This window comes from Amblyraja radiata, chromosome 6 (genome assembly GCF_010909765.2).
Source record: "Amblyraja radiata isolate CabotCenter1 chromosome 6, sAmbRad1.1.pri, whole genome shotgun sequence".
Lineage (NCBI taxonomy): Eukaryota > Metazoa > Chordata > Chondrichthyes > Rajiformes > Rajidae > Amblyraja > Amblyraja radiata.
Genome location: NC_045961.1, coordinates 57,064,800 through 57,088,840, shown reverse-complemented (window position 1 = coordinate 57,088,840; position 24,041 = coordinate 57,064,800). Strand labels below are relative to the sequence as shown.

Here is a 24,041-nt window from a genome sequence, read left to right as displayed (position 1 = left end):
GGGGAAAGTAATTAAAGAAATTGGAATAAAATAGTTGACTCGATTTACCACAGCATGACATTCACACCAGGTTCTCGCTAACCAGCTATCCACATATCCCCTCAATAGACAGAGCTAGCATCAACATCCAGAACACGAAGTCATGAATGAAGGAGGTATAGCGAGACATGTGTTGTTAAACAAAGTGATCTTTATTAAGTTGAATAAAGGACAGCTCACACTCATCAGTCTGAAGAAGGGGTTTGGCCCGAAACGTTGCCTATTTCCTTCGCTCCAAGGATGCTGCTGCACCCGCTGAGTTTCTCCAGCATTTTTGTGTACCCACAGCTCCCACTCGACTGGTGAGGATTCACCCAAAGTTCTATATATATCACCGGGCACACCCTTAAACTAGGTTTGGCGGGACTTCTTCCTGCCAAACCTAGTCACGAGACCCTGCCAGTCCTAGGGCTGAGGGTTCGCCCAATAAGTGGCCTACCCACTGGGAGGCGTCACAGGACACTCCCAGAACCAGAGGCACAAAACGAGGCGGCCGGACCGTGTACGCACATTCCCCCGACACAACCGGTAAAGGCGAATCGGAAGTGGCCAGGACCACGGGCGACGAGGCTGGGCCACCTGCACAGGTTCACTAATGTCCAAATCGTCCGTCTTCAGACGAGCCACCGACAGTTTCGCGCCGACCTCCCATGTCCAAAACAAAAGTGCTAAGTCCATGCTGCAGCACCCGGAAAGGACCCTCATACGGACGCTGCATCAGCGACCGGGGAGTGACGTGGTGCAGGAACACATACAAACAGTCCTGAAGAGCAGGGGGAACATGGGAACAAAGCACCCCATGGCAAGATGCTGGGACAGGAGAAAGAGTGCTCACCTTCTCCCGCAAACGGGCCAACACAGACGAAGGTGGCTCCTGCAACCCACGGGCCGCTGGAACGAAATCCCCTGGAACTGTAAGTGGAGCACCATAAACCAATTCCACAAAGGAACAAGCCAAATCCTCCTTCGGGGCGGTACGAATCTCCAGCAAACCCACGGAAACTCGTCCATCCACTCCGGGCCCGTGAGTCATGTCTTCAGAGCGGCCTTGAGATGACGGTGGAACCGCTCCACCAAACCGTTGGATTGGGGATGATAGGCCATGGTTTGGTGGAGCTTAGCCCCCAACAGGCGGACCATAGCAGACCACAGCTCAGAGGTGAACTGAGCCCCGACCGAACCAAGAAATGTCCACCGGGACACCAAAACGGGCGATCCAGTGGGCAGCGGGGGCACGGGCGCACGTCACAGCAGAAGTATCAGCCAGTGGGATAGCCTCCAGCCACCCCGTGAAACGATCAACCACCATAAGGAGATACGAGACACCCAGGGACGGGGGCAGCGGACCCACAATATACACATGAATGTGATCGAACCGCCGTTGAGGCACAGCAAAATCCTGAACAGGCTCCCTGACATGCCGCTGAATCTTAGATGTCTGACATGGAATGCACGCCCGGGCCCAATGACCAACCTGCTTACACAAGTCATGCCACATGAAACGAGCCACCACCAACGCAATCGTTGCTCGGGTGGAAGGGTGAGCTAACCCGTGGATGAGGTCGACTTTTTTTTTTTTTTTGTGTGTCCAAATGTTTGTTTTAGTGTCTCTTGGTATGTCTCTCGGTATGTCTTGTGTGGGGGGTGGTGGGGAGGGACCATTTTCGGTCGCCTCCTCGATGGAGAGGTGACTTTTTCTGTCGCCTCCCTTGCGGCATAACAGCTTGGATTAGAGTGGCCTTTCAATAGACAATAGACAATAGGTGCAGGAGTAGGCCATTCGGCCCGAGCCAGCACCGCCATTTAATGTGATCATGGCTGATCATCCTCAATCAGTACCCCATTCCTGCCTTCTCCCCATATCACCTGACTCCGCTATTTTTAAGAGCCCTATCTAACTCTCTCTTGAAAGCATCCAGAGAACCTGCCTCCACCACCATCTGAGGCAGAGAATTCCACAGACACAACTCTCTGTGAGAAAAAGTGTTTCCTCGTCTCCGTTCTAAATGGCTTACTCCTTATTCTTAAACTGTGGCCCCTGGTTCTGGACTCCCCCAACATCGGGAACATGTTTCCTGCCTCTAGCATGTCCAAACCCATAACAATCTTCTCTGTTTCAATGAGATCTCCTCTCGTCCTTCTAAACTCCAGAGTGTACAAGCTCAGCCGCTCCATTCTCTCAGTATATGACAGTCCCGCCATCCCGGGAATTAACCTTGTAAACCTACGCTACACTCCCTCAATAGCAAGAACGTCCTTCCTCAAATTAGGGGACCAAAACTGCACACAATACTCCAGATGTGGTCTCACTAGGGCTCGTACAACTGCAGAAGGACCTCTTTGCTCCTATATTCAACTATTCTTGTTATAAAGGCCAACATGCCATTCGCTTTCTTCACTGCCTGCTGTGCCTGCATGCTTACTTTCATAGACTGATGAACAAGGACCCCCAGATCACGTTGTACTTCCTCTTTTCCCAACTTGACGCCATTTATATAGTAATCTGGAGACTTTCCTGGAGTCGGGCCCAAGAGCTTCAGCAGCCAGCGCCACGTGGACTTTTCCATCGCCGGGGATCGCCAGAGAGGAGTGCTCCGATCGCGTGACTGGTGACTGTGCTGTGGTGAATGTTTGTGTTAAATCTTATTGTGTATTGTGTGCTCTTTTTAAGTGTATCACTGCTGGCAAATTAATTTCACTGCACCTTCGGGTGCATGTGACTAATACATTTGACTTTGACACCCGATGGCGCCAGATCGCAGGTACGATGGGCCGCTGCTGACCGGTGGACATATCGCATAGGACTGTAGCACCAGCAGAACCAAACGACATGTCTTCCAACACCAAGCCGGAAATCGCAGTATGGTCGGTGGGCATGTCCCCATCCTCCAGCTGAGCAGCCGCCAAGGAGGAATAGTCAATACCCGGGGCCACATCCAAGACGGCACCGATGGCGGGCCGGGACAATGCATCAGTGACCCAGTTACTTTTACCCTCGATATGACGGATGCTGGTAGTGAACTCCGAGATATATGCCAGCTGACGCTGTTGCGGAGAGGACCAGGGATCTGACACCTTCGCAAATGCAAAGGAGAGGGGCTTGTGATCAGTAAAGGGAGTAAAATCCCGGCACTCAAGGAAATAGCGAAAATGTCTCACCGCCAAGTATAGTGCAAGGAGCTCCCGGTCAAAGGCACTGTGCGTCAGCACCGCTGGGTTAAGTTGCCAGCTGAAAAAGGCTAGGGGCCGCCAGCAGCCCTCGAACAACTGTTCCAGCACACCACCCACACCACAGTTAGAGGCGTCAACCATCAGGGCGGTCGGGGCATCAGCCCCCGGGTGGATCAGCATCGTCGCCCATGCCATCGTCACCTTCACATCATCGAAAGCGGCCACAGCCTCATCGTTCCATGTAATGTCCCGCTGCTTGCCGGCCAGTAACTGAAACAATGGCCGCATGATCCGGGCTGCCGCGGGCACGAACCGATGGTAAAAAGTCACCATACCCATGAATTCCTGGATTCCTCGCACCGTGGAGGCCTTGGGAACTGGCGAATGGCCTCTACCTTATCCGGGAGCAGGACTGCACTGGGATGACCCAGGAAATCAATCGAATTGAGTCCGAACTGACATTTGTCCAGATTGATGGCCAGGCCATGCTCGCTGAGCCGCTGGCAGAGTAATCGGAGGTGGGCCCAATGCTCCTGGCGAGAACGACTGGCGAAAGTCCAAGCCATGCCCCATCGTGTCCATCAGGCACTGGAAAGCCTGCGCGGTGTTCTTCAGGCCAACAGGCATACGGAGGAATTCCAATATGAGTGATGATGGCAGTCTTAGGCATGTCCGGTCGCACAGAAATCTGATGATAACCCCGTACCAGGTCGACCTTTGAAAAAAACCTGGCCCCGGCCAGATGGGCGGGAAAGTCCTGAATGTGTGGGATAGGGTATTGATCTGCAGTCGTGGCTTCATTCTGGCGTCGGTAATTTCCGCAAGGCCTACAGCCCCCGGAGAACTTGGGAACCATGTGTAGCGGAGAAGCCCACGGGCTGTCGGAGCGCTGTACAATTCCCAAGGCCTCCATCTGGCAGAACTCCACCTTGGCAATAGGGAGCTTGTCGGGAGGAAGCCATCGCGCACATGCGTGGAGCAGCGGACCTGAAGTGAGGATGTGATGCACCACATCGTGTTTAGGGCTGACCGAATGAAATTGGGGGGTCAAAAGGTGGGGAAATTCTGCCAATATCTGGAGCATAAATATTGTCCACGGAAGACATCGGGTCACGTTGGGGCGTAGCGGATGCGGCATGGCATAAGGAGATCGACTTAAACGTTGCAGCATGAACGAGGCGCTGCCCCCTCACATCCACCAACAGGGATTGAGCGCAGAGAAAATCGGCTCCCAGCAACAGTTGGGAGACGTCGGCAACTGTGAACGGCCACATAAAAGGAGCCAAAGATGAGCGGGACCATGCGAAACCCATACGTCCGTATGGAGCTGCCATTTGCTGCGGTTAACAAGGGCCCCTGCTTTTCAGAACAAGTATCGACCCCCGATGGGGGCAAAACATTAACCTCCGCCCCCATATCAACAAGGAACCGTCGTCCTGAATGTCGGTCCCAAGCGTAGAGGCGGTGTATCTGGCCGACCGCCGCAGCGATTACTGGTGGCTCTCCCGGAAACGAGCAGGACGGGTGGTATTGATGGGCTGCGAAACTCCAGCGTTGATGGTAGTAACACCACTTCCCTTTACCGGCTCCTCCTGGGACCAGCGGCGCAGCCGAGCTTCCGGTGGATACAGGGCCTGGTCGCTGAGCCTTCCAAGGCACTGCCGGCACCCGATCTCCTGCTGATTGGACTGCCACAGCTCGTCCGCACGCTCCTCTAGCTCCAGGGGGTCTTCAAAATTCTCACCCGCGAGGAGCAGGCGGATGCCATCCGGCATCTGCTCTAGAAAGTTCAAACAGGAGACAGGGCTAATGACCGTCCATCAGAGTGAGCATTTCGCTCATGAGCACCGACGGCTTGCGATCGCCGAGCCCGCCCATGTGCATGCGCTGTGCTGCTCGATCCAGGCAGTGCAAGTAGATAAGGGACCAGGCGACCAGCCATCTCCTGATCCAGCGCACCGACCACATAATCATACCGGGTGTCATCAGCCGTGATGCGGCAAATGTGGAACTGGGCCTCAGCCTGCTGAAACCACACTTGGGGCTGTAATGTCCAGAACATGGCAGCTTAAGAGCGACAGCGTTTTGCTGGGATGGATCGGGGGCAACTTCGGGTTGAGCGTTGGCTGCTTCCATTTTTCAAATCCAAAATAACAGTTTTGGATCGTCGGGGTCACCAATATAGAGAGACACGTGTTGTTAAACAAAGTGATCTTTATTAAGTTGAACAATGGACAGCTCACACGCGACTGGGGAGGGTTCTCCCAAAGTTCTATATATATCACCGGGCACACCCGAGTCACGTGACGACTTCTTCCCGCCAAACCTTGTCACGTGACCCTGCCAGTCCGAGGACCAAGGGTTCGCTCAATAAGTGGCCTAACGACCGGGTGGCACCACAGAGGTGTGACGCTAGAGCTGGGACTTCAAGCACAGACCAGCTGCGAGGCCAGACCAGGGCTTGGGACACAGGGTGTCAGGAATTTGTAAGGGTTTGCAGCCAGAAGGAAAATATAGAGTGCTTGACAAGATGACACGTTTAAAATTGTTATATCCATGGACGGAGAGCTGCTGTTTATCATTGTAGGTTCAGTTTCATCAAGAGTCAAGAGTGTTTAATTCTCATATGTGCCGAAATGGTACAATGAAATTCTTACAGGTTTATAAACACAATACTCACTGGATAGCATAATAAACAAAAACAAAAAAAGTTCAATTGTAATTATGCTCCTAAAGCTTACCCCATTAGTCTAGTTCAGTAAAACACTGAGTCAAGCACTGGATCAATTAAACTCTTTATTATCACTCACAAACGAATACCTATACGATACCTAACCAACACCACGGGTCCGATGCTTGTCTCTACTCGTCCAAGGCCTTCAGCCTCGTGCGAATGGACACCTCTAGACGGTCAACACAGTCCCAAGTGCACCTCCAGAAGATCGGCCTCGATCCATGTGGTGTCCCCTCTTTTATACTGTATCAGACCCGTGGCGTGTAAATACATGGGGGGAAGGGGGGAGGCAACCCCTACAAGCCAATCACAAATAAAGATAATATAATACATTTATTGACAGCTCACTAACCTAATCACAAAATACCCCATTACATTGTTTCCACAGAAGGTTCTAGTTGGAAGACAGTTCACCAAAGTAAAGAAACATTTCCCCAGATAATATAAACAATATGAGCAAGGCTCCATACTTTGACCAATCACAAGATAACAGTGCAAATGCTCTGCAACATAATTAACAATACTTTACAACACCCCATTCTGTAACCAATCCTGATCATGCATTTGCAACCCAGCTCAACTTTTTCTGCAAAACCCTCACACATATTAACAATTGAGGGGACATCTGGACATCACAGTTAACTCTGTGATGTTTTTTGGTCTCACATCTGAGGAGGGATGTGCTGGCATTGGGAGGGCCCAGAGGAGGTTTATTAGAATAATCCCAGGGTTAGCGTACGATGAACGATTGATGACTCTGGCTCTGCACTTGCTGGAGTTAGGAGGATGAGGTGAGATCTCATTGAAACTTACCGTATAATGAAAGGCCTGGATAGAATGGATGTTGAGAGGATGTTTCCACTAGTGAGAGTCTATTACCAAATGGCATAGGCTCAGAAAAAAGCAGACGCAAGGACTGGTTCTTGATTTCTGAGGGTGTCAAAGGTTACGGAGAGAAGGCAGGAGAATGGGGCTGGGAGGGAAAATTAGATCATGATTGAATGGCAGAGTAGACTTAATGGGCTGAATTGCCTCATTCTGGACATGGTGGATATCAGTACCTGTGATGGACTGGGCAGAGGCCACCACTTTTGTAATCTCTTTCACTCCTGGGCATTCGAGTTGAGATTTTGTTGTTATCCAAGGAAAGACTGTGTCCTCATTCTTACAAGTACCGATGACAATGCTCTACAACTTCATAGTTTTCACCAGACTTACCTTGTCTAAATTTATGATCAAATAATCTGGATATCTTTCCAACAGGCAAATAATCACATGCGATGCACTTCAAAAGAAAAACAAATTGGATCACTCACTTAATAAAAATGTATCTGGGATTTGTATATTTCAATCATTCTCGTACTAAAGAGAAACTTGTATTATAGTTTAGTGATGTAAAAGCCATCCAATACAGACAAATCAATTGACATTTTGTTTTGAAACCGAATACTTATTAATGCAAGAATTTAGTGCAGCTGAATATTTAATTATTAGACTTGGAGATTTCGTAAAGCTAAATAAGATTTTCATTTGAACCCCATATTTTAAATTTACTTGGTCATTGGAAGACTTATACAGCATGGAAAATGCCCTTTAACCTAACTTGTTCAAACCAAACTGAGCTTGTCCCATTTGCTTGCATGTTACCCATACCTCTCCTACTCACGTACCTATTTAAATGTCTTTTAAGCATTATGATTATACCCACTTTTACAGCTTCCTCTGACAGCTTGTTCAAATACACCCATCTCACTGTGTGGAAAAAGCTGCCCTGCCTTTAATTCCTTCTTCTCTCACCTTAAATGTCTGCCCTCAAGTTTTAGTCCCCTATGTTGGGAAAAGTCTGTGACCATTCACTTTATCTTTGCACCTCATCATTTCATGTACTTCGATAAGGATGCCAATTAGCCTCCTATGCTTTACAAAAAAAGTGCAGGCCTTTCGAGCCTCACCTTAAATCAAGCCCTTCAGTCCTGGTGACGTCCTTCACAAAATGTGTAGGAAAGAAGTGCAGATCTGATTTAGATCGATGGTAGACACAAAATGCTGGGGTAACTCAGCAGAACAGACAGCATCTCTGGAAAGAAGGAATGGGTGACGTTTCGGGTCGAGACCCTTCTTCAGACTGATGTCTCGCCCCAAAACGTCACCCATTCCTTCTCTCCAGAGATGCTGCCTGTCCCACTGAGTTACTCCAGCATTTTGTGTCTAATGTCCTTCACAATACTTTTCTACATAATTTCTAGCAACAAAATTCGTCCCATTCCTCAGTGAACAGAACTGCACACAACACTCTAAGTGCAATCTCATGAATGTTGAATCATTATACTCCAGATCCTGTATGTACTCGGTGCCCTAACTAATGGATGCAAGTGGGCCAAATGCCTTATTCATCACCTTGTGTCTCCACTTTCAGGGAACTTTATACCTGTACCCCTAGGTCCCTCCGTTCTGCAACACTCACCACGGCCCTTTCATTGACTGTGCAAATCCTGCTCTGGTTTATTTTCCAAAAGTGCAACACCTTGTACTTGGCCTAGTTTAATTCCCTCAGCACTAATTGGCCTAGATCCTGTTCTAATCTTACATAACCTTCACCATTGTCCAGTACACCACCAATCTTGGTATAATTCACAAACTTTATCGGCATCTGTTAAAAACATTGGCATTCAAATCATTAATTTAGATGACAAACAGTGGACTCAGCACCGATCCCTATGGCACACCACTTGTCACAGGCCTCTAATCTATAAAACAACCACCCACTTACTCCTTCCACCAAACCAATTTTGTATCCAATTGGCTAGTTCATCACAGATCATAGGAGACATAATCTTCTGGACCAGCCTACCATGCAAGACCTTGTCAAATGCTTTATTGAAGTTTATGTAGACAACATCACCCAACATGCTCTAATGAACCACTTCAAAAGATGCAATGAAACCTATGAGACACAATTTCCCATGCACAAAGTCATGTTAACCATCCCTAAGTCCTTGGCTATCAAATTTATGGTAGATCCTGTCTCTCAGAATCCTCTCCAGTAACTCTCTGATGTTCGACTCACCAACCTGTAGCTACCTGGCCTGTCCTTGCACCCATTTTAAAATAAAGCTACAGCATTAGTCACCTCCAGTCGTCCGCTTCCTGACCCATGGCTAAAAATAATGCAAATATTTCTACTATAATCCTTGCAATTTCTACCCTAGTTTCCAACAATGAATTAGAACACACTTGCTTAGGCCCGGGGATTTATCCATTCTAATATGCTTTATGATTGCACCTCCACCTTCGTAATGTGGATATGTTCCAAGACATTTCCTTTTTCCTAGCTTCCATGACAATTTCATCAATTTATCAGTGGTCAATACTTCACAAATTTAATCACCATCACAAATTGTCAGTCTATAAGGTTAGATTGCATCCCTCCAAGGCGAGCTAGCCAATTGCATTCAAGACCAAATAATCTAGAGCTGGAGGATTTCTCTGCATCAGGAAACATATGTGGAGGGAATGGACAGACTATGTTTCAGATCAGGATCCCTATTTAGATTGCTGGATTGAGGCAGAGCAAGTAAGTGATAGGTGGATACAGGTGATGGGGGCAGTGGGGGAGGGTTGATTGGTAGATGGGTCGAGTTAGTGACAATAGCTGGAGGACAAAAGAAGACAAAAATATGTTAGATAAGGAAAGGAGTGAAGGCCTTTTTGATCATCCTATCTGAGGAAGGACATTATTGCCATAGAGGGAGTGCAAAGAAGGTTCACCAGACTGATTCCTGGGATGTCAGGACTGTCTTATGAAGAAAGACTGGATAGACTTGGTTTATACTCTCTAGAATTTAGGAGATTGAGAGGGGATCTTATAGAAACTTACAAAATTCTTAAGGGGTTGGACAGGCTAGATGCAGGAAGATTGTTCCCGATGTTGGGGAAGTCCAGGACAAGGGGTCACAGCTTAAGGATAAGGGGGAAATCCTTTAAAACCGAGATGAGAAAAACTTTTTTCACACAGAGAGTGGTGAATCTCTGGAACTCTCTGCCACAGAGGGTAGTTGAGGCCAGTTCATTGGCTATATTTAAGAGGGAGTTAGATGTGGCCCTTGTGGCTAAGGGGATCAGAGGGTATGGAGAAAAGGCAGGTACGGGATACTGAGTTGGATGATCAGCCATGATCATATTGAATGGCGGTGCACGCTCGAAGGGCCGAATGGCCTACTCCTGCACCTAATTTCTATGTTTCTATGTATCTACATGTCACGCCACTTTCAAGGAACTGTGTATTTGCAATCCCAAATCCTTCTGCCCTACCACACTCCCCAGAGCCCTGCCATTCACTGTGCAGGTCCTGCCCTGGTTAGACATCCCAAAATGCACCAACTCGCCTTTCTCTGTATTAAATACCATCAACCATTCGTAAGCCCACCTGCCCAACCAATGAAGATACTGTTGTAATTTTTGACAACTATCTTCAACAGCACTCACTTGAGTATCATCTGCAAACTTGCTAATCATGCCTTTTACATTTTCATCCAAATCATTGAGTTTGATGACAAACAGCAATGGGCCCAGCACCATACCCTGAGGCACACCACCAGTCACAGGTCTCCAGTCCAAAAACCAACCTTCCACCATCACCCACTGTTTCCTTCCATCAAGCCAATTTTCTATCCAGTCAGCTATCTCTCCTTGGATCCCATACAATCTAACCTTCCAGTGCAGTCCACCATGCAAAAACTTGTCAAATGCCTTGCTGAAATCCATATATACAACTTCTCCAGCTCTTCAGCCAAAAGCCTTCATCAACCTTTTTGGGCACATCTTCAAAAGATTCGATCAGATTCGTGAGACGGGATCTCCAATATACAAAACTGTGCTGACTATCCCTAATCAGCCATTGTCCATTTAAATGCATATATATCTTATCCCTCAGAATACTCTCCAGTAACTTTCCGACCACAGATGTTAGGCCCTCTGGCCAGTAGTTCCCTGAACTTGACAACACAGGGCAATAGGTTGGTGAAGAAAACATGTAATATGCTTGGCTTTATTGGCTTGGACAAATAATGTGGGATGTTACGTTGCAACTCCACATAACAGTGGTCAGGCCACACTCAGGGTATTGTCTGGAGTTCTGGTCACCACACTATAGGTCGGACATGATTGTGATGGGAGTGAGGGCAGAGGAGATTCAATGGGATATTGCCTGGATTGGGGACATTTAGAAATTGAGAGAGAATGGAATAACAGGGCTTTTATTCCCCAGCAGCGAAGAAGGCTGAAGGATGACCTGGTAGAAATATATAAGATTATGAAGGGCATTGTAGTCAAGTCAAAAACCTTTTTCACTAGGCTTTTCACTATTAAGCTGGAAAGAGGGCAAAGATTGAAAAGATTGTTGCCAGGACAGGAGAGCCTGAACAATAGGAAGAGGTTGGGCAGGGTAGGACTTTATTCCTTGGAGCACAAAACACTGATGGGTGACCTTATAGAGATAAGTAAAATCATGAGGGGAATAGATAGGGTGAATGCACAGTCTTTAACACGTGGTAGGGGAAAACAAGCACTAAATGATATAGGTTGAAGGTGAAAAGAGAAAGGTTTAACAGGAACCCAAGAGGCAACCTTTTCAAAAGGTGATGAGTATATGGAACAAGCTGTCAGAGGAAGTAGTCAAAGCAGGTACAACAAATTTAAAAAACATTTAGGTACATGGATAGGAAAGGTTTAGAGGGATATGGGACAAACATGGCCAATTAAGACTCTCTTGGATGATACATCTTTGTTTGCATGGATGAGAAGGGGCCTATTTCTGTGTTCCCTGTTTCTGATTCGCTATGATCAACTTGGTCAATTATGTTTATCTTCAGTAATCACTCTGGATCAAGGATGGCTTGCTTTTAATCTAATCATGTGGATTATTAGGTAGTTGAAGAGGTATTTATGGGAACAACAGACTCTACCACATGTGGGGCAGCTGGTGTTGAACCAAGCTGATGGGTGGCAGTGTGGAAAGTGAGGCACTCCTGCCATAATTTTCAGCTTCTACACGTTTCCAACTAATTCCAACTTTTGGTTCCCAGAACTTTCCGGCATGTTCATTCAACATTTTCATCGCCAAATATTCCACAAACTGATGGAGATCTTTCACTTTTTCAAAGTTTAAAAACCTTGGAGTATTTTCTTTGTCTTCCTGGTAAATGACGACAACCAGTTCGTCAAAGGTAGACAAAAAAAGCTGGAGAAACTCAGCGGGTGCAGCAGCATCTATGGAGCGAAGGAAATGGGTAACGTTTCGGGCCGAAACCCTTCTACCTATAAATTCATAGATGCTGCTGCACCCGCTGAGTTTCTCCAGCTTTTTTGTGTACCTTCCATTTTCCAGCATCTGCAGTTCCTTCTTGAACAACCAGTTTGTCAATTTCCGTGTTATACCATACAAATCCCAGTCTGAAGAAGAGTATCGGTATCGACCCGAAACGTCGCCCATTCCTTCTCTCCAGAGCTTGTCCCGCTGAGTTTTACTCCAGCTTTATGTGTCTATCTAATCCCAGTGACTCCCGTGTCAGACCAATACCAATACCAATCCTATAGCAGCCCCTCTGCCAGCATTTGTTTCATTCTGATGCTCCTGCTTTCACGGTAGCTAGATGTTGCTGTTGTGTCAGCTATCCCATATTACTCGCGTACCCCTCCCCACACTGCCAGAGTATCCGATACCTACATAAAGCCGGCACCGCCCGTCACCAGCAGCCGCTTGTGGAAGGTGGAGGGGGTCGCGCCGGCTCCCCTGGCAACCTCGGACATCCTCCTCCACCGCAGCCTGAACCGCCGTAAAGTGTACACGTTCATGACTTAAACATCATATTCCAACCAACATCCCAAATTCAGATGCTTGTGAAACACATGCAGTACACAATTAATGACTCATTTTACAAAATCAATAACGACATTGTTTTGCGACGATGCGATTTATTCTATTCCAACATTTGATGGGCTGATCTTTACCACAGTGTTATTCAAGAGCACTTTGCGACACCGTTGACACGTTGGAGAGTCCGCCTCCGCCTCCGCCGCGAGGGTGGGTGGCGTCGCTATACAGCTGTGACAGGAGCTGTGACAGGAGGTGGCAGAGTTAAGGCTTTTAATAAGCAACCGAAGCAATGAAGCTTCTAATTGATCAGATCTTCTCTTGACTATGGGTGTTTTGTGTATGGGTCTGCGTCTAAAACTGTTCTGGCTAGGCTAGATGTGATGCAGGCAAAGGCTTTGAGGCTTTGCTGTGGAGCCTTCAGGACTTCCCCAGTCCCTGCCCTGATTGTTGAAATGGGAGAAATGCCCTTATGGTTAAGGCGCATTAAGCTAGGGTTACATTACTGGGCTAAACTTTGTGGGTGTAATGATACCTTCCCAGCAAGGTGTTTGTTGCAAGAGGTTGATGATGGTAACAAATATAACACATTTTTTGTCACTATAAATCAGTGGGCTAGGAAGCTGGGTTTGGAACAAGGGGGTATTATAGAGCATACAATATGGTTACCTGTGCCCTATTGGGTTCTTCCTGAACTGTTTATTGAGCTTGCTTTTCTTCAGGAAAAAGATAAGCGCGAGGTGACTCCAAGAATAGTGGAATATCTTAATTCAATCAGTGAGAGCACTTTGATTGTTTTTACAGATGGATCTAAAGATCCAGTTAGTGGGAGAGCTGGGTTTGGAGTGTATGTGGAGCAGCTTGGGTTGAAGATTGGCCGGCGCATTTCTGATGGAAGCTCTGTTCTCACGACTGAATTAATGGCAATTCAATGGGCTCTATGGTGGATTGAGGAAGCCAGTTTTAGTGAAGCCATTATCTGTTCTGATTCTGCAGCTGCTCTTGAAACTTTAAGAGTAGGGAAATCTAAAGCTCGTCCTGACATTCTAAATGAAATCATGAGTGTGTTTTCTAGAATTGGGTTTGCGTGTAACATCACTTTTTGCTGGGTTCCCGGGCATGCTGGGGTGAGGGGGAATGAGCAGGTGGACCTCATAGCAAAGGAGAGTTTAAGAAGAGAAATAGATATCCATGTATTATTGGGGAGAGTGGAACTGAGAGAAATAATTAAAGAGGGCTTAACAAAAGAATGGCAGAGAGGATGGGAAATGGAAGTCAGGGGTAGACACTACTTTTCTATACAATCTGAAGTTAGGAAAATATGTTTCTGTACATCTCTGTCCCGTAGGGACTCAGTTAAACTGTGTAGATTGGGACACTGTGGGTTAAATTACTATTTGTGCATTGTAGGGAAACATGTTTCTGGCTTGTGTGAATGTGGGAGTAATGAGACAGTTAAGCATGTTTTCCTAGAATGTAAAAAGTACAGGGTAGAAAGAGAAGTATTGTTTGTTAGACTGACAGGACTTGGAGTTGAGGCTTTTTCTGTTTCATCTTTGTTTGGACACAGTGAGAAACATCAACTGATATCCAGGACTGTTCTTCAATTCCTGCAAGTTACAGGACTGTATGTAAGGATTTCGTTCAAACTTTGACCTGTGGAGGGCAGTAATACGCATAGCAGCGTCTACATTGCCGGAATCCTACAAGAAGAAGAAGGAGAAGCTTCTAATCCTGTCCACTTTTGCAGCGGTGCTGGTGTTGATGTGTGATGGGAAAACGGTGACTGGATTTTTCAGCAGCGATATGGCGAGACAGAGTGGAGCACAGCAAGTTGCTAAGTTTCTGTTTCATGGTAGGCACTGATATAATTAATTGTAAGCATTTGTTGCAAACATTTTGCAAATCGTTTTGGTACTTTGTTAGCATTTTTTAGGTCATTTGTTGGTTTAAAAAATGAACAGCAGTCCGCTATTATCGATATTGACTTAACTGCATTTTATCAGCCTAGGTACGACTACTTTTAATAACTTACGGCACTGGAAATATGAAATGACAACAGGTAATTGACGCGTGGCTGGTGTTTAGCAGCGAATTCTCCTTAGTGGCGTAACTTGGGTTGGGAACACCACAAGGATAGGCTGGGTTGTGTCTGTGCGCGGGTGCGTCGGCATTGCCAACGCATCATGACTCCAGAACAACTATTATCTCCAAATCGTTCGTCTCAGAAGGAGATGAGAACTGAACATGGTAAATTGGGATCCCGAATTTGAAAAACAAATCAAAATCGATGTCCAATACTACGAGGGAAGGGGAAACTGTCGGAGAAGAATGTAAGGTGGATGCAAAGAGGCTCTAACTTTATTTGAAAGTGATCAGTAGCAGCTGGTGGAGCTGCCTCATAGGGCCAGAGTCCTAGGTTCAATACTGACCTTGGATCATGTCTGTGTGGAATTTGCATGTACTCTATGACTGTGTAGGTTTTCTTTGCTTGCTCTGGTTTCCTCACACATCCACCCTAACACAGACTGGGACATACACGGGGCAAGAGGATTAGACGGGGCAGAATTTGTATTGAGGAACGAGCCTGGCCAGGTGACTTGTGTTGCGATAGAAAAATAATTTTGAGATAGTGGTCACAACTCCATTAATTTTAAAGTAGTCTTGAATAGGGATAGGTCTGGATGTTGGGGGAAGGAACTTAATTGGGGGAAAAAGCAGATTACAATGTCATTAGGCGGAGCTAAGGAGGGTAGATAGGAATAAGTTGTTATTGGATAAGTCCACAAAGGACATGTGGGTGTTGTGTAAAGGCCAGCTGATCAAAGTGCAGGATCAGCATGTACCAGTAAGAAGGAAGGATAAGGATGGAAAGGTAAGGGAACTGTGGATGACCAAGGAAATTATTAACTGCCAGGAAGAAAAAGGAAGCATATGTCAGGTTTAAGAAGGTGGCATCAAACGGGGCTTATGAGGAATATAAAGCGAGTTGGAAAGAACTCAAGCTGGTGACTAGAAGTACCAGAAGGTGCCATGGAATGTAATTGGCAAGTTGGATTAAGGCAAATCCCAAGGTGTTTTATACGTACATTAAAAATAAGAGGTGACAGGAAAAGATAGGTAGACACAAAATGCTGGAGTAACTCAGCGGATAAGGCAGCATCTCTAGAGAGAAGGAATGGGTGACGTTTCGGGTCAAGACCCTTCTTCAGACTGATGTCAGGGGAGGGGGCGGGGCAGAGATAGAATATAGTCGGAGACAGTAAGATTGGTGGGAGAACTGGGAAGGAGAAGGAGAGAGAAAGCGATGACTATCTGAAATTGGAGAAGTCAATGTTCATACCGCTGAGGTGTAAACTACCCAAGCGAAATATGAGGTGTTGTTCCTCCAATTTGCACTGGGCCTCACTCTGACAATGGAGGACGCCCAGGACAGTAAGGTCAGATTGGGAATGGGCGGGGGAGTTGAAGTGCTGAGCCATCGGGTGATCAGATAGGTTAAGATGGACTGAGCGGAGGTGTTCAGTGAAATGATCGCCGAGCCTGTGCTTGGTCTCGCCGATGTAGAGAAGTTGACACCTGGAACAGCGGATACAGTAGATGAGGTTGGAGGAGGTGCAAGTGAACCTCTGCCTCACCTGGAAATACTGTTTGGGTCTTTGGATGGAGTCGAGAGGGCAGGTAAAGGGATAGGTGTTGCATCTCCTGTGGTTGCAAGAGAAAGTACCTGGGGAGGGGGTGGTTTGGGTGGGAAGGGACGAGTTGACCAGGGAGTTTCGGAGGGAACGGTCTCTGTGGAAAGCAGAAAAGGGTGGAGTGCGAAGATGTGGCCAGTAGTGGGATCCCGTTGAAGGTGGTGAAAATGTTGGAGGATTATATGCTGTACTAGACTAAGTGGGACCCGTTGGGTCCCATGTTCACATGGGAGGGCTGGTCCCCCGACGCAATATTCCACCTCTCCACCAATTCCAATATTGGTGGCCAGTGGGGGGGGGGGGGGGCTTTCTGGAGTGCTGGTATGGATTCTTGGGGTGGCAGCTCAGCCCCTCAAGCCTGATCTGCTGGCAGCTCACTCACGGCTGGTGGGCTGGCAATTGACTCATGACTATTCCTTGAAATTCCTTTTCAAGCAGGGTGCAAGGCCACCAAATTCAAATCCATGTTCCTACCATTTCAAGCTGGATCCAAGGCCACCAAATTCAAGTGCAGTTTCATATCACTTTCAGCAGGGTGCAAGGCCACCAAATTCAGTGCAGTTTCATTCCATTTCAAGCAGGGTGCAAGGCCACCAAATTCAAGTGCAGTTTCATTCCATTTCAAGCAGGGTGCAAGTCCACCAAATTCAAATGCAGCTTCGTACCATTTCATGCAGGGTGAAACCACCATAAAACCACATAAAACATCAAACTCACAGTTCGGTAGACATTCAGTGTGTTCAGTTGATTCACAGCTCAGACAGAGTCGTGACCTCTCCCTCCCCCATCATGCAGACTGAGCCACACCCACACTTACGGGTTTTATAACCCCTCCCCCTCCCACCGGAAATGGTGTGGCTTTCATGGCGTGATTGACAGGAGATAAATTGTCAACATTTTTTAAACACTAATAACACTTTTATTTTTCATTGATGGGAAGAATTCTCTGCACCTGCTCAATGGAGGGGGACGGAGTAAGATGGCCAAAAATCACAGCCGTAAGTGGTAGCGTTTTATCAAAAATCAATATACAGTGCAAACAGGAAGTAAGTGCATTTGCAGTAGTGCCTTTTAACTTCAAGCCAAAGCACCCAAGCCACCATTTGCAGTAAATAGTGCCTTTCAACTTCAAACCAAAGCACCCAAGCCACCATTTGCAGTAAGTAGTGCCTTTCAACTACATGCCACCATTTGCAGTGAGTAGTGCCTTTCAACTTCAAGCCAAAGCACCCAAGCCGCCATTTGCAGTAAGAAGTGCCTTTCAAGCCAAAGCACCCAAGCCAACATTTGCAGTAATGCCTTTCAACTTCAAGCCATGGCACCCAAGCCACCATTTGCTGTAAGTAGTGCCTTTCAACTTCAAGCCAAAGCACCCAAGCCACCATTTGCAGTAAGTAGTGCCTTTCAACTTCAAGCCAAAGCACCCAAGCCATCATTTGCGGTAAGCAGTGCCTTTCAACTTCATGCCACCATTTGCAGTGAGTAGTGCCTTTCAACTTCAAGCCAATGCACCCAAGCCACCATTTGCAATGCCTTTCAACTTCAAGCCAAAGCACCCAAGCCATCATTTGCAGTAAGTAGTGCCTTTCAACTAAAAGCCAAAGCACCTAAGTCACCATTTGCAGTAAGTAGTGCCTTTCAACTTCAAGCCAAAGCACCCAAGCCACCATTTGCAGTAAGTAGTGCCTTTCAACGTCATGCCACCATTTGCAGTAAGTAGTGCCTTTCAACTTCAAGCCAATGCACCGCCACCATTTGCAGTAAGTAATGCCTTTCAACTTCAAGCCATAGCACCCAAGCCACCAAGCAAAGGTCACTGGGGAGACTTTAAACTAGAATGGTTGGGGCGAGGGACTCAAATAGAGAAAGCTAGTAGACAGAATGGGAGGCAGGAAGCAGAAAAGGGAAGCACTCGGACACAAGAGGAGAAAGAAAAAAAAGGAAATAAACAGAAGAAGAGACGGGGGGTTTCTTAAATGTGCATATTTTAATGCTAGGAGCATTGTAAGAAAGGTGGATGAGCTTAGAGTCTGGATAGACACCTGGAAGTATGATGTTGTGGCGATCAGTGAAACATGGTTGCAGGAGGGCTGTGATTGGAAACTAAATATTCCAGGATTTTGTTGCTTCAGGTGTGATAGAATTGGAGGGGCAAGAGGTGGAGGTGTTGCATTGCTAGTCAGGGAAGATATTACAGCAGAGGGTAAAACAGTGGATGTTGTCTATATGGACTTTAGTAAGGCCTTTGACAGGGTTTCTCATGGAAGGTTGGTTAAGAAGGTTAAACTGTTGGGTATAAATGCAGGAATAGCAAGATGGATTCAGCAGTGGCTGAATGGGAGAAGCCAGAGGGTAATGGTGGATGGCTGTTTGTCGGGTTGGAGGCAGGTGACTAGTGGGGTGCCTCAGGGATCTGTGTTGGGTCCTTTGTTGTTTGTCATGTACATCAATGATCTGGATGAAGGGGTGGTAAATTGGATTAGTAAGTATGCAGATGATACCAAGATAGGGGGTGTTGTGGATAATGAAGAGGATTTCCAAAGTCTACAGAATGATTTAGGCCATTTGGAAAAATGGGCTGAAAGATGGCAGATGGAGTTTAATGCTGATAAATGTGAGGTGTTACACCTTGGCAGGACAAATCAAAATAGGACGTACATGATAAATGGTAGGGAATTGAAGAATACAGTTGAACAGAGGGATCTGGGAATAACCGTGCATAGTTCCTTGAAGGTGGAATCTCATATAGATAGGGTGGTAAAGAAAGCTTTTGGTATGCTAGCCTTTATAAATCAGAGCATTGAGTATAGAAGCTGGGATGTAATGTTAAAATTGTACAAGGCATTGGTGAGACCAAATCTGGAGTATGGTGTACAATTTTGGTCGCCCAATTATAGGAAGGATGTCAACAAAATAGAGAGAGTACAGAGGAGATTTACTAGAATGTTGCCTGGGTTTCAACAACTAAGTTACAGAGATAGGTTGAATAAGTTAGGTCTTTATTCTCTGGAGCGCAGAAGGTTAAGGGGGGACTTGATAGAGGTCTTTAAAATGATGAGAGGGATAGACAGAGTTGATGTGATCAAGCTTTTCCCTTTGAAAATAGGGAAGATTCAAACAAGAGGACATGACTTCAGAATTAAGGGACATAAGTTTAGGGGTAACATGAGGGGGAACTTCTTTACTCAGAGAGTGGTAGCGGTGTGGAATGAGCTTCCAGTGGAAGTGGTGGCGGCAGGTTCGTTGGTATCATTTAAAAATAAATTGGATAGGCATATGGATGAGAAGGGAATGGAGGGTTATGGTATGAGTGCAGGCAGTTGGGACTAAGGGGAAAAAGTTGTTCGGCACAGACTTGTAGGGCCGAGATGGCCTGTTTCCGTGCTGTAATTGTTATATGGTTATATGGTTATTTGCAGTAAGTAGTGCCTTTCAACTTCATGCCACCATTTGCAGTGAGTAGTGCCTTTCAACTTCAAGCCAATGCACCCAAGCCGCCATTTGCAGTAAGAAGTGCCTTTCAACTTCAAGCCAAAGCACCCAAGCCAACATTTGCAGTAAGTAGTGCCTTTCAACTTCAAGCCAAAGCACCCAAGCCACCATTTGCAGTAAGCAGTGCCTTTCAACTTCAAGCCAAAGCACCCAAGCCACCATTTGCGGTAAGCAGTGCCTTTCAACTTCAAGCCATAGCACCCAAGCCACCATTTGCTGTAAGTAGTGCCTTTCAACTTCAAGCCAAAGCACCCAAGCCACCATTTGCAGTAAGTAGTGCCTTTCAACTTCAAGCCAAAGCACCCAAGCCACCATTTGCAGTAAGCAGTGCCTTTCAACTTCAAGCCAAAGCACAAAAGCCACCATTTGCAGTAAGCAGTGCCTTTCAACTTCATGCCACCATTTGCAGTGAGTAGTGCCTTTCAAGTTCAAGCCAATGCACCCAAGCCACCATTTGCAGTAAGTAGTGCCTTTCAACTTCAAGCCATAGCACCCAAGCCACCATTTGTTGCAAGTAGTGCCTTTCAACTTCAAGCCAAAGCACCCAAGCCACCATTTGCAGTAAGCAGTGCTTCAACTTCATGCCACCATTTGCAGTTAGTGCCTTTCAACTTCAAGCCAAAGCACCCAAGCCGCCATTTGCATTAAGTAATGCCTTTCAACTTCAAGTCATAGCACCCAAGCCACCATTTGTTGTAAGTAGTGCCTTTCAACTTCAAGCGAAAGCACCCAAACCATAATTTGCAGTAAGTAGTGCCTTTCAACTTCATGCCTCCATTTGCAGTAAGTAGTGCCTTTCAACTTCAAGCCAAAGCACCTAAGCCGCCATTTGCAATAAGAAGTGCCTTTCAACTTCAAGCCAAAGCACCCAAGCCAACATTTGCAGTAAGTAATGCCTTTCAACTTCAAGCCATAGCACCCAAGCCACCGTTTGTTGTAAGTAGTGCCTTTCAATTTCAAGCCAAAGCACCCAAGCCACCATTTGCAGTAAGTAATGCCTTTCAACTTCAAGCCAAAGCACCCGTCACCGTTTGCAGTAAGTAGTGCCTTTCAACTTCAAGCCAAAGCACCCAAGCCACCATTTGCAGTAAGTAGTGCCTTTCAACTTCATGCCACCATTTGCAGTAAGTAGTGCCTTTCAACTTCAAGCCAATGCACCCACACCACCATTTGCAGTAAGTAATGCCTTTCAACTTCAAGCCATAGCACCCAAGCCACCATTTGCAGTAAGTAGTGCCTTTCAACTTCAAGCCAAAGCACACGCCACCATTTGAAGTAAATAGTGCCTTTCAACTTCAAGCCAAAGCACCCAAACAACCATTTGCAGGCAGTGCCTTTTTACTTCAAACAAACCATATTTTCATTTTCAAACCACATTAAGGGGACTCACAGTTGTGTAGACATTTGTTAAGTGTTATTCAGAGCTCAGAGAGACATGACCCTTGGCATCATCCACCTTGCAGGGACTGAGTGAGGCACACCACTTTCTGGTTTTATAGTCCCTCCCCCTCCCTCCAGCAGGGGCAGCAGAGAGAATGGTGATTTAAAAAAAAACATTAATATCTCTCTGATTTGTCAACAATGGGAAAAATCCTCTGCACCCGTAAGGCGGAAGGGGGCTCTGAGCGAGGTGGCCAAACATGACGGCCGTAGGTGGCAGCGTTCTGTCGGAAATCGCAGCACAGTGGGCCAAAAGCGGTCAAGATCAGAGTTTTAGTAATATACTAGACTAAGTGGGACCCGTTGGGTCCCAGTATCACACAGGAGGGCTGGTCATCCAACGCAATATTCCACCTCTCCACCAATTCTAATATTGGTGGCCAGTTGGGGGGATGGGCTTTCTGGAGCGCTAGTATGGGTGTTGTGGGCTGAAGGGACTGGTTTCCAGAGGGCTAGTATGCAAATTGTGCGCCAAATGGATTCTTGGGCTGGCGTCTCAGTCAATCAAGCCTGTTGTGCTGGCAAATCACTCACTCACGGCTGGTGGGCTGGTAGTTGACTCACGGCTAATCCTTGAAATTCTATTTCAAGCAGGGTATAAGGCCACCAAATTCAAGTGCAGTTTCTTACCACTTCTAGCAGGGTGCAAGGCCACCAAATTCAAGTGCAGTTTCATACCATTTGAAGTAGGGTGCAAAGCCACTAAAGACAGCGAGTCGTGACCGCTCCATCTTGCAGAGACTGTGCCACACCCACATTTCCGGGTTTTATAACCCCTCCCCCCCCCCACCGGAAAAGGTGTGGCTTTCATGGAGTGATTGACAGGAGAGAGATTCTCAACATTTAAAAAAAAACTAATAACACTTTTATTTTTCATTGATGGGAAGAATTCTCTGCACCTGCTCAGCGGAGGGGGGACTGAGTAAGATGGCCAAAAATCGCAGCCGTAAGTGGTAGCGTTTTATCTAAAATCAATATACAGTGCAAACAGGAAGTAAGTGCATTTACAGTAGTGCCTTTCAACTTCATGCCACCATTTGCAGTAAGTAGTGCATTTCAACCTCATGCCACCATTTGCAGTAAGTAGTGCATTTCAACTACATGCCACCATTTGCAGTAAGTGGTGCCTTTCAACTTCAAGCCAATGCACCCAAGCCACCATTTGCAGTAAGTAATGCATTTTAACTTCAAGCCATTGCATGCAAGCCACCATTTGCAGTAAGTAGTGCCTTTCAACTTCAAGTCAAAGCTCCCAAGCCACCATTTGCAGTAGGTAGTGCCTTTCAACTTCAAGCCAAAGCTCCCAAGCCTCCATTTGCAATAAGTAGTGCCTTTCAACTTCATGCCACCATTTGCAGTAAGTGGTGTCTTTCAACTTCAAGCCACACCCAAGCCATCATTTGCAGTAAGTGGTGTCTTTCAACTTCAAGCCAAAGAAACCAAGCCACCATTCGCAGTAATAGTGCCTTTCAACTTCAAGCCAAAGCTCCCAAGCCACCATTTGCAGTGTGGTGTCTTTCAACTTCAAGCCACACCCAAGCCATAATTTGCAGTAAGTGGTGTCTTTCAACTTCAAGCCACACCAAGCCACCATTTGCAGTAAGTAGTGCCTTTCAACTTCAAGCCAAAGCAACCAAGCCACCATTTGCAGTAATAGTGCCTTTCAACTTCAAACCAAAGCTCCCAAGCCACCATTTGTAGTAAGTAGTGCTTTCAACTTCAAGCCAAAGCACCCAAGCCACCATTTACAGTAAGTAGTGCCTTTCAACTTCATTAGATTAGATTAGATTAAACTTTATTAATCCCCTTATTCAGGGGAAATTCTGATGTCCTTGCAGCACACTAATAAAAATACAACATAGCATTCAAAAAGAAGTTCAACACAAAAACATCCCCCCACAGTGATTCCCACTGTGGGGGAAGGCACAAAGTCCAGTCCCCATCCTCTTGTCCTCTTGTCCACCCAAAGTCGGGCCTAATTGAGGCCTCCACAGTCGCCGCCACGGCGCCCGATGTTCTCGCCCGGTGATGGTGCGCTGGCGTCGGGAGAACCCCCAGCGGCTTGGGGTGCCAGGAACGGCCGCCTTCCCACCGGAGACCGCGGCATCCAAGCCAACAGACCGCGCCGGACGGAGTTCCGCACATTGGCGATCTCAGCAAGAGATCCCAGGCTCCGGGATGTAACGTTCAGCGTCGCAGCTGGCCGCTCCGCAGAACCGCGGCTCCACAATGTTCTTATCGGCGGTCCCAGCATACTGGAGTTCCAGCGCGGCGACCCAGGAAAGGCATCGCCCGCTCCTCCTTCATGCCACCATTCCTCCTCCTTCATGCCACCATTTGCAGTAAGTAATGCCTTTCAACTTCAAGCCAATGCACCCACGCGCCCCATTTGCAGTAAGAAGTGCCTTTCAACTTCAAGCCACACCCAAGCCATCATTTGCAGGAAGTAGTGCCTTTCAACTTCAACCCACAATTTGTAGTAAGTAGTGCCTTTCAACTTCAAGCCAAAGCAACCAATCCACCATTTGCAGTAAGTGGTGTCTTTCAACTTCAAGTCAAAGATCCCAAGCCACCATTTGCAGTAAGTAGTGCCTTTCAA

The 24,041-nt window shown here is 46.8% G+C and overlaps 2 protein-coding genes across 3 annotated transcripts in view; one reads left to right on the top strand and one right to left on the bottom strand.

Moving 5' to 3' along the window:
• Positions 1–12,934, bottom strand: part of tgds (TDP-glucose 4,6-dehydratase) — a 55,144-nt gene extending 42,210 nt beyond the window's left edge. For both annotated transcript variants that reach the window (XM_033022922.1, XM_033022923.1), the window contains exons 1-2: positions 12,669–12,934; positions 7,163–7,229 (exon numbers count right to left, since the gene is read on the bottom strand). In XM_033022922.1, the coding sequence (XP_032878813.1) occupies positions 7,163–7,229; positions 12,669–12,796 (195 nt within the window). In that variant the 5' untranslated portion in view covers positions 12,797–12,934. The remainder of the gene's footprint in view (positions 1–7,162; positions 7,230–12,668) is intronic.
• A 43-nt stretch (positions 12,935–12,977) lies between these two features.
• Positions 12,978–24,041, top strand: part of gpr180 (G protein-coupled receptor 180) — a 52,718-nt gene continuing 41,654 nt past the window's right edge. The window contains exons 1-2 of the mRNA XM_033023439.1: positions 12,978–13,109; positions 14,537–14,670. Coding sequence (XP_032879330.1) covers positions 13,108–13,109; positions 14,537–14,670 — 136 coding nt within the window. The 5' untranslated portion in view covers positions 12,978–13,107. The remainder of the gene's footprint in view (positions 13,110–14,536; positions 14,671–24,041) is intronic.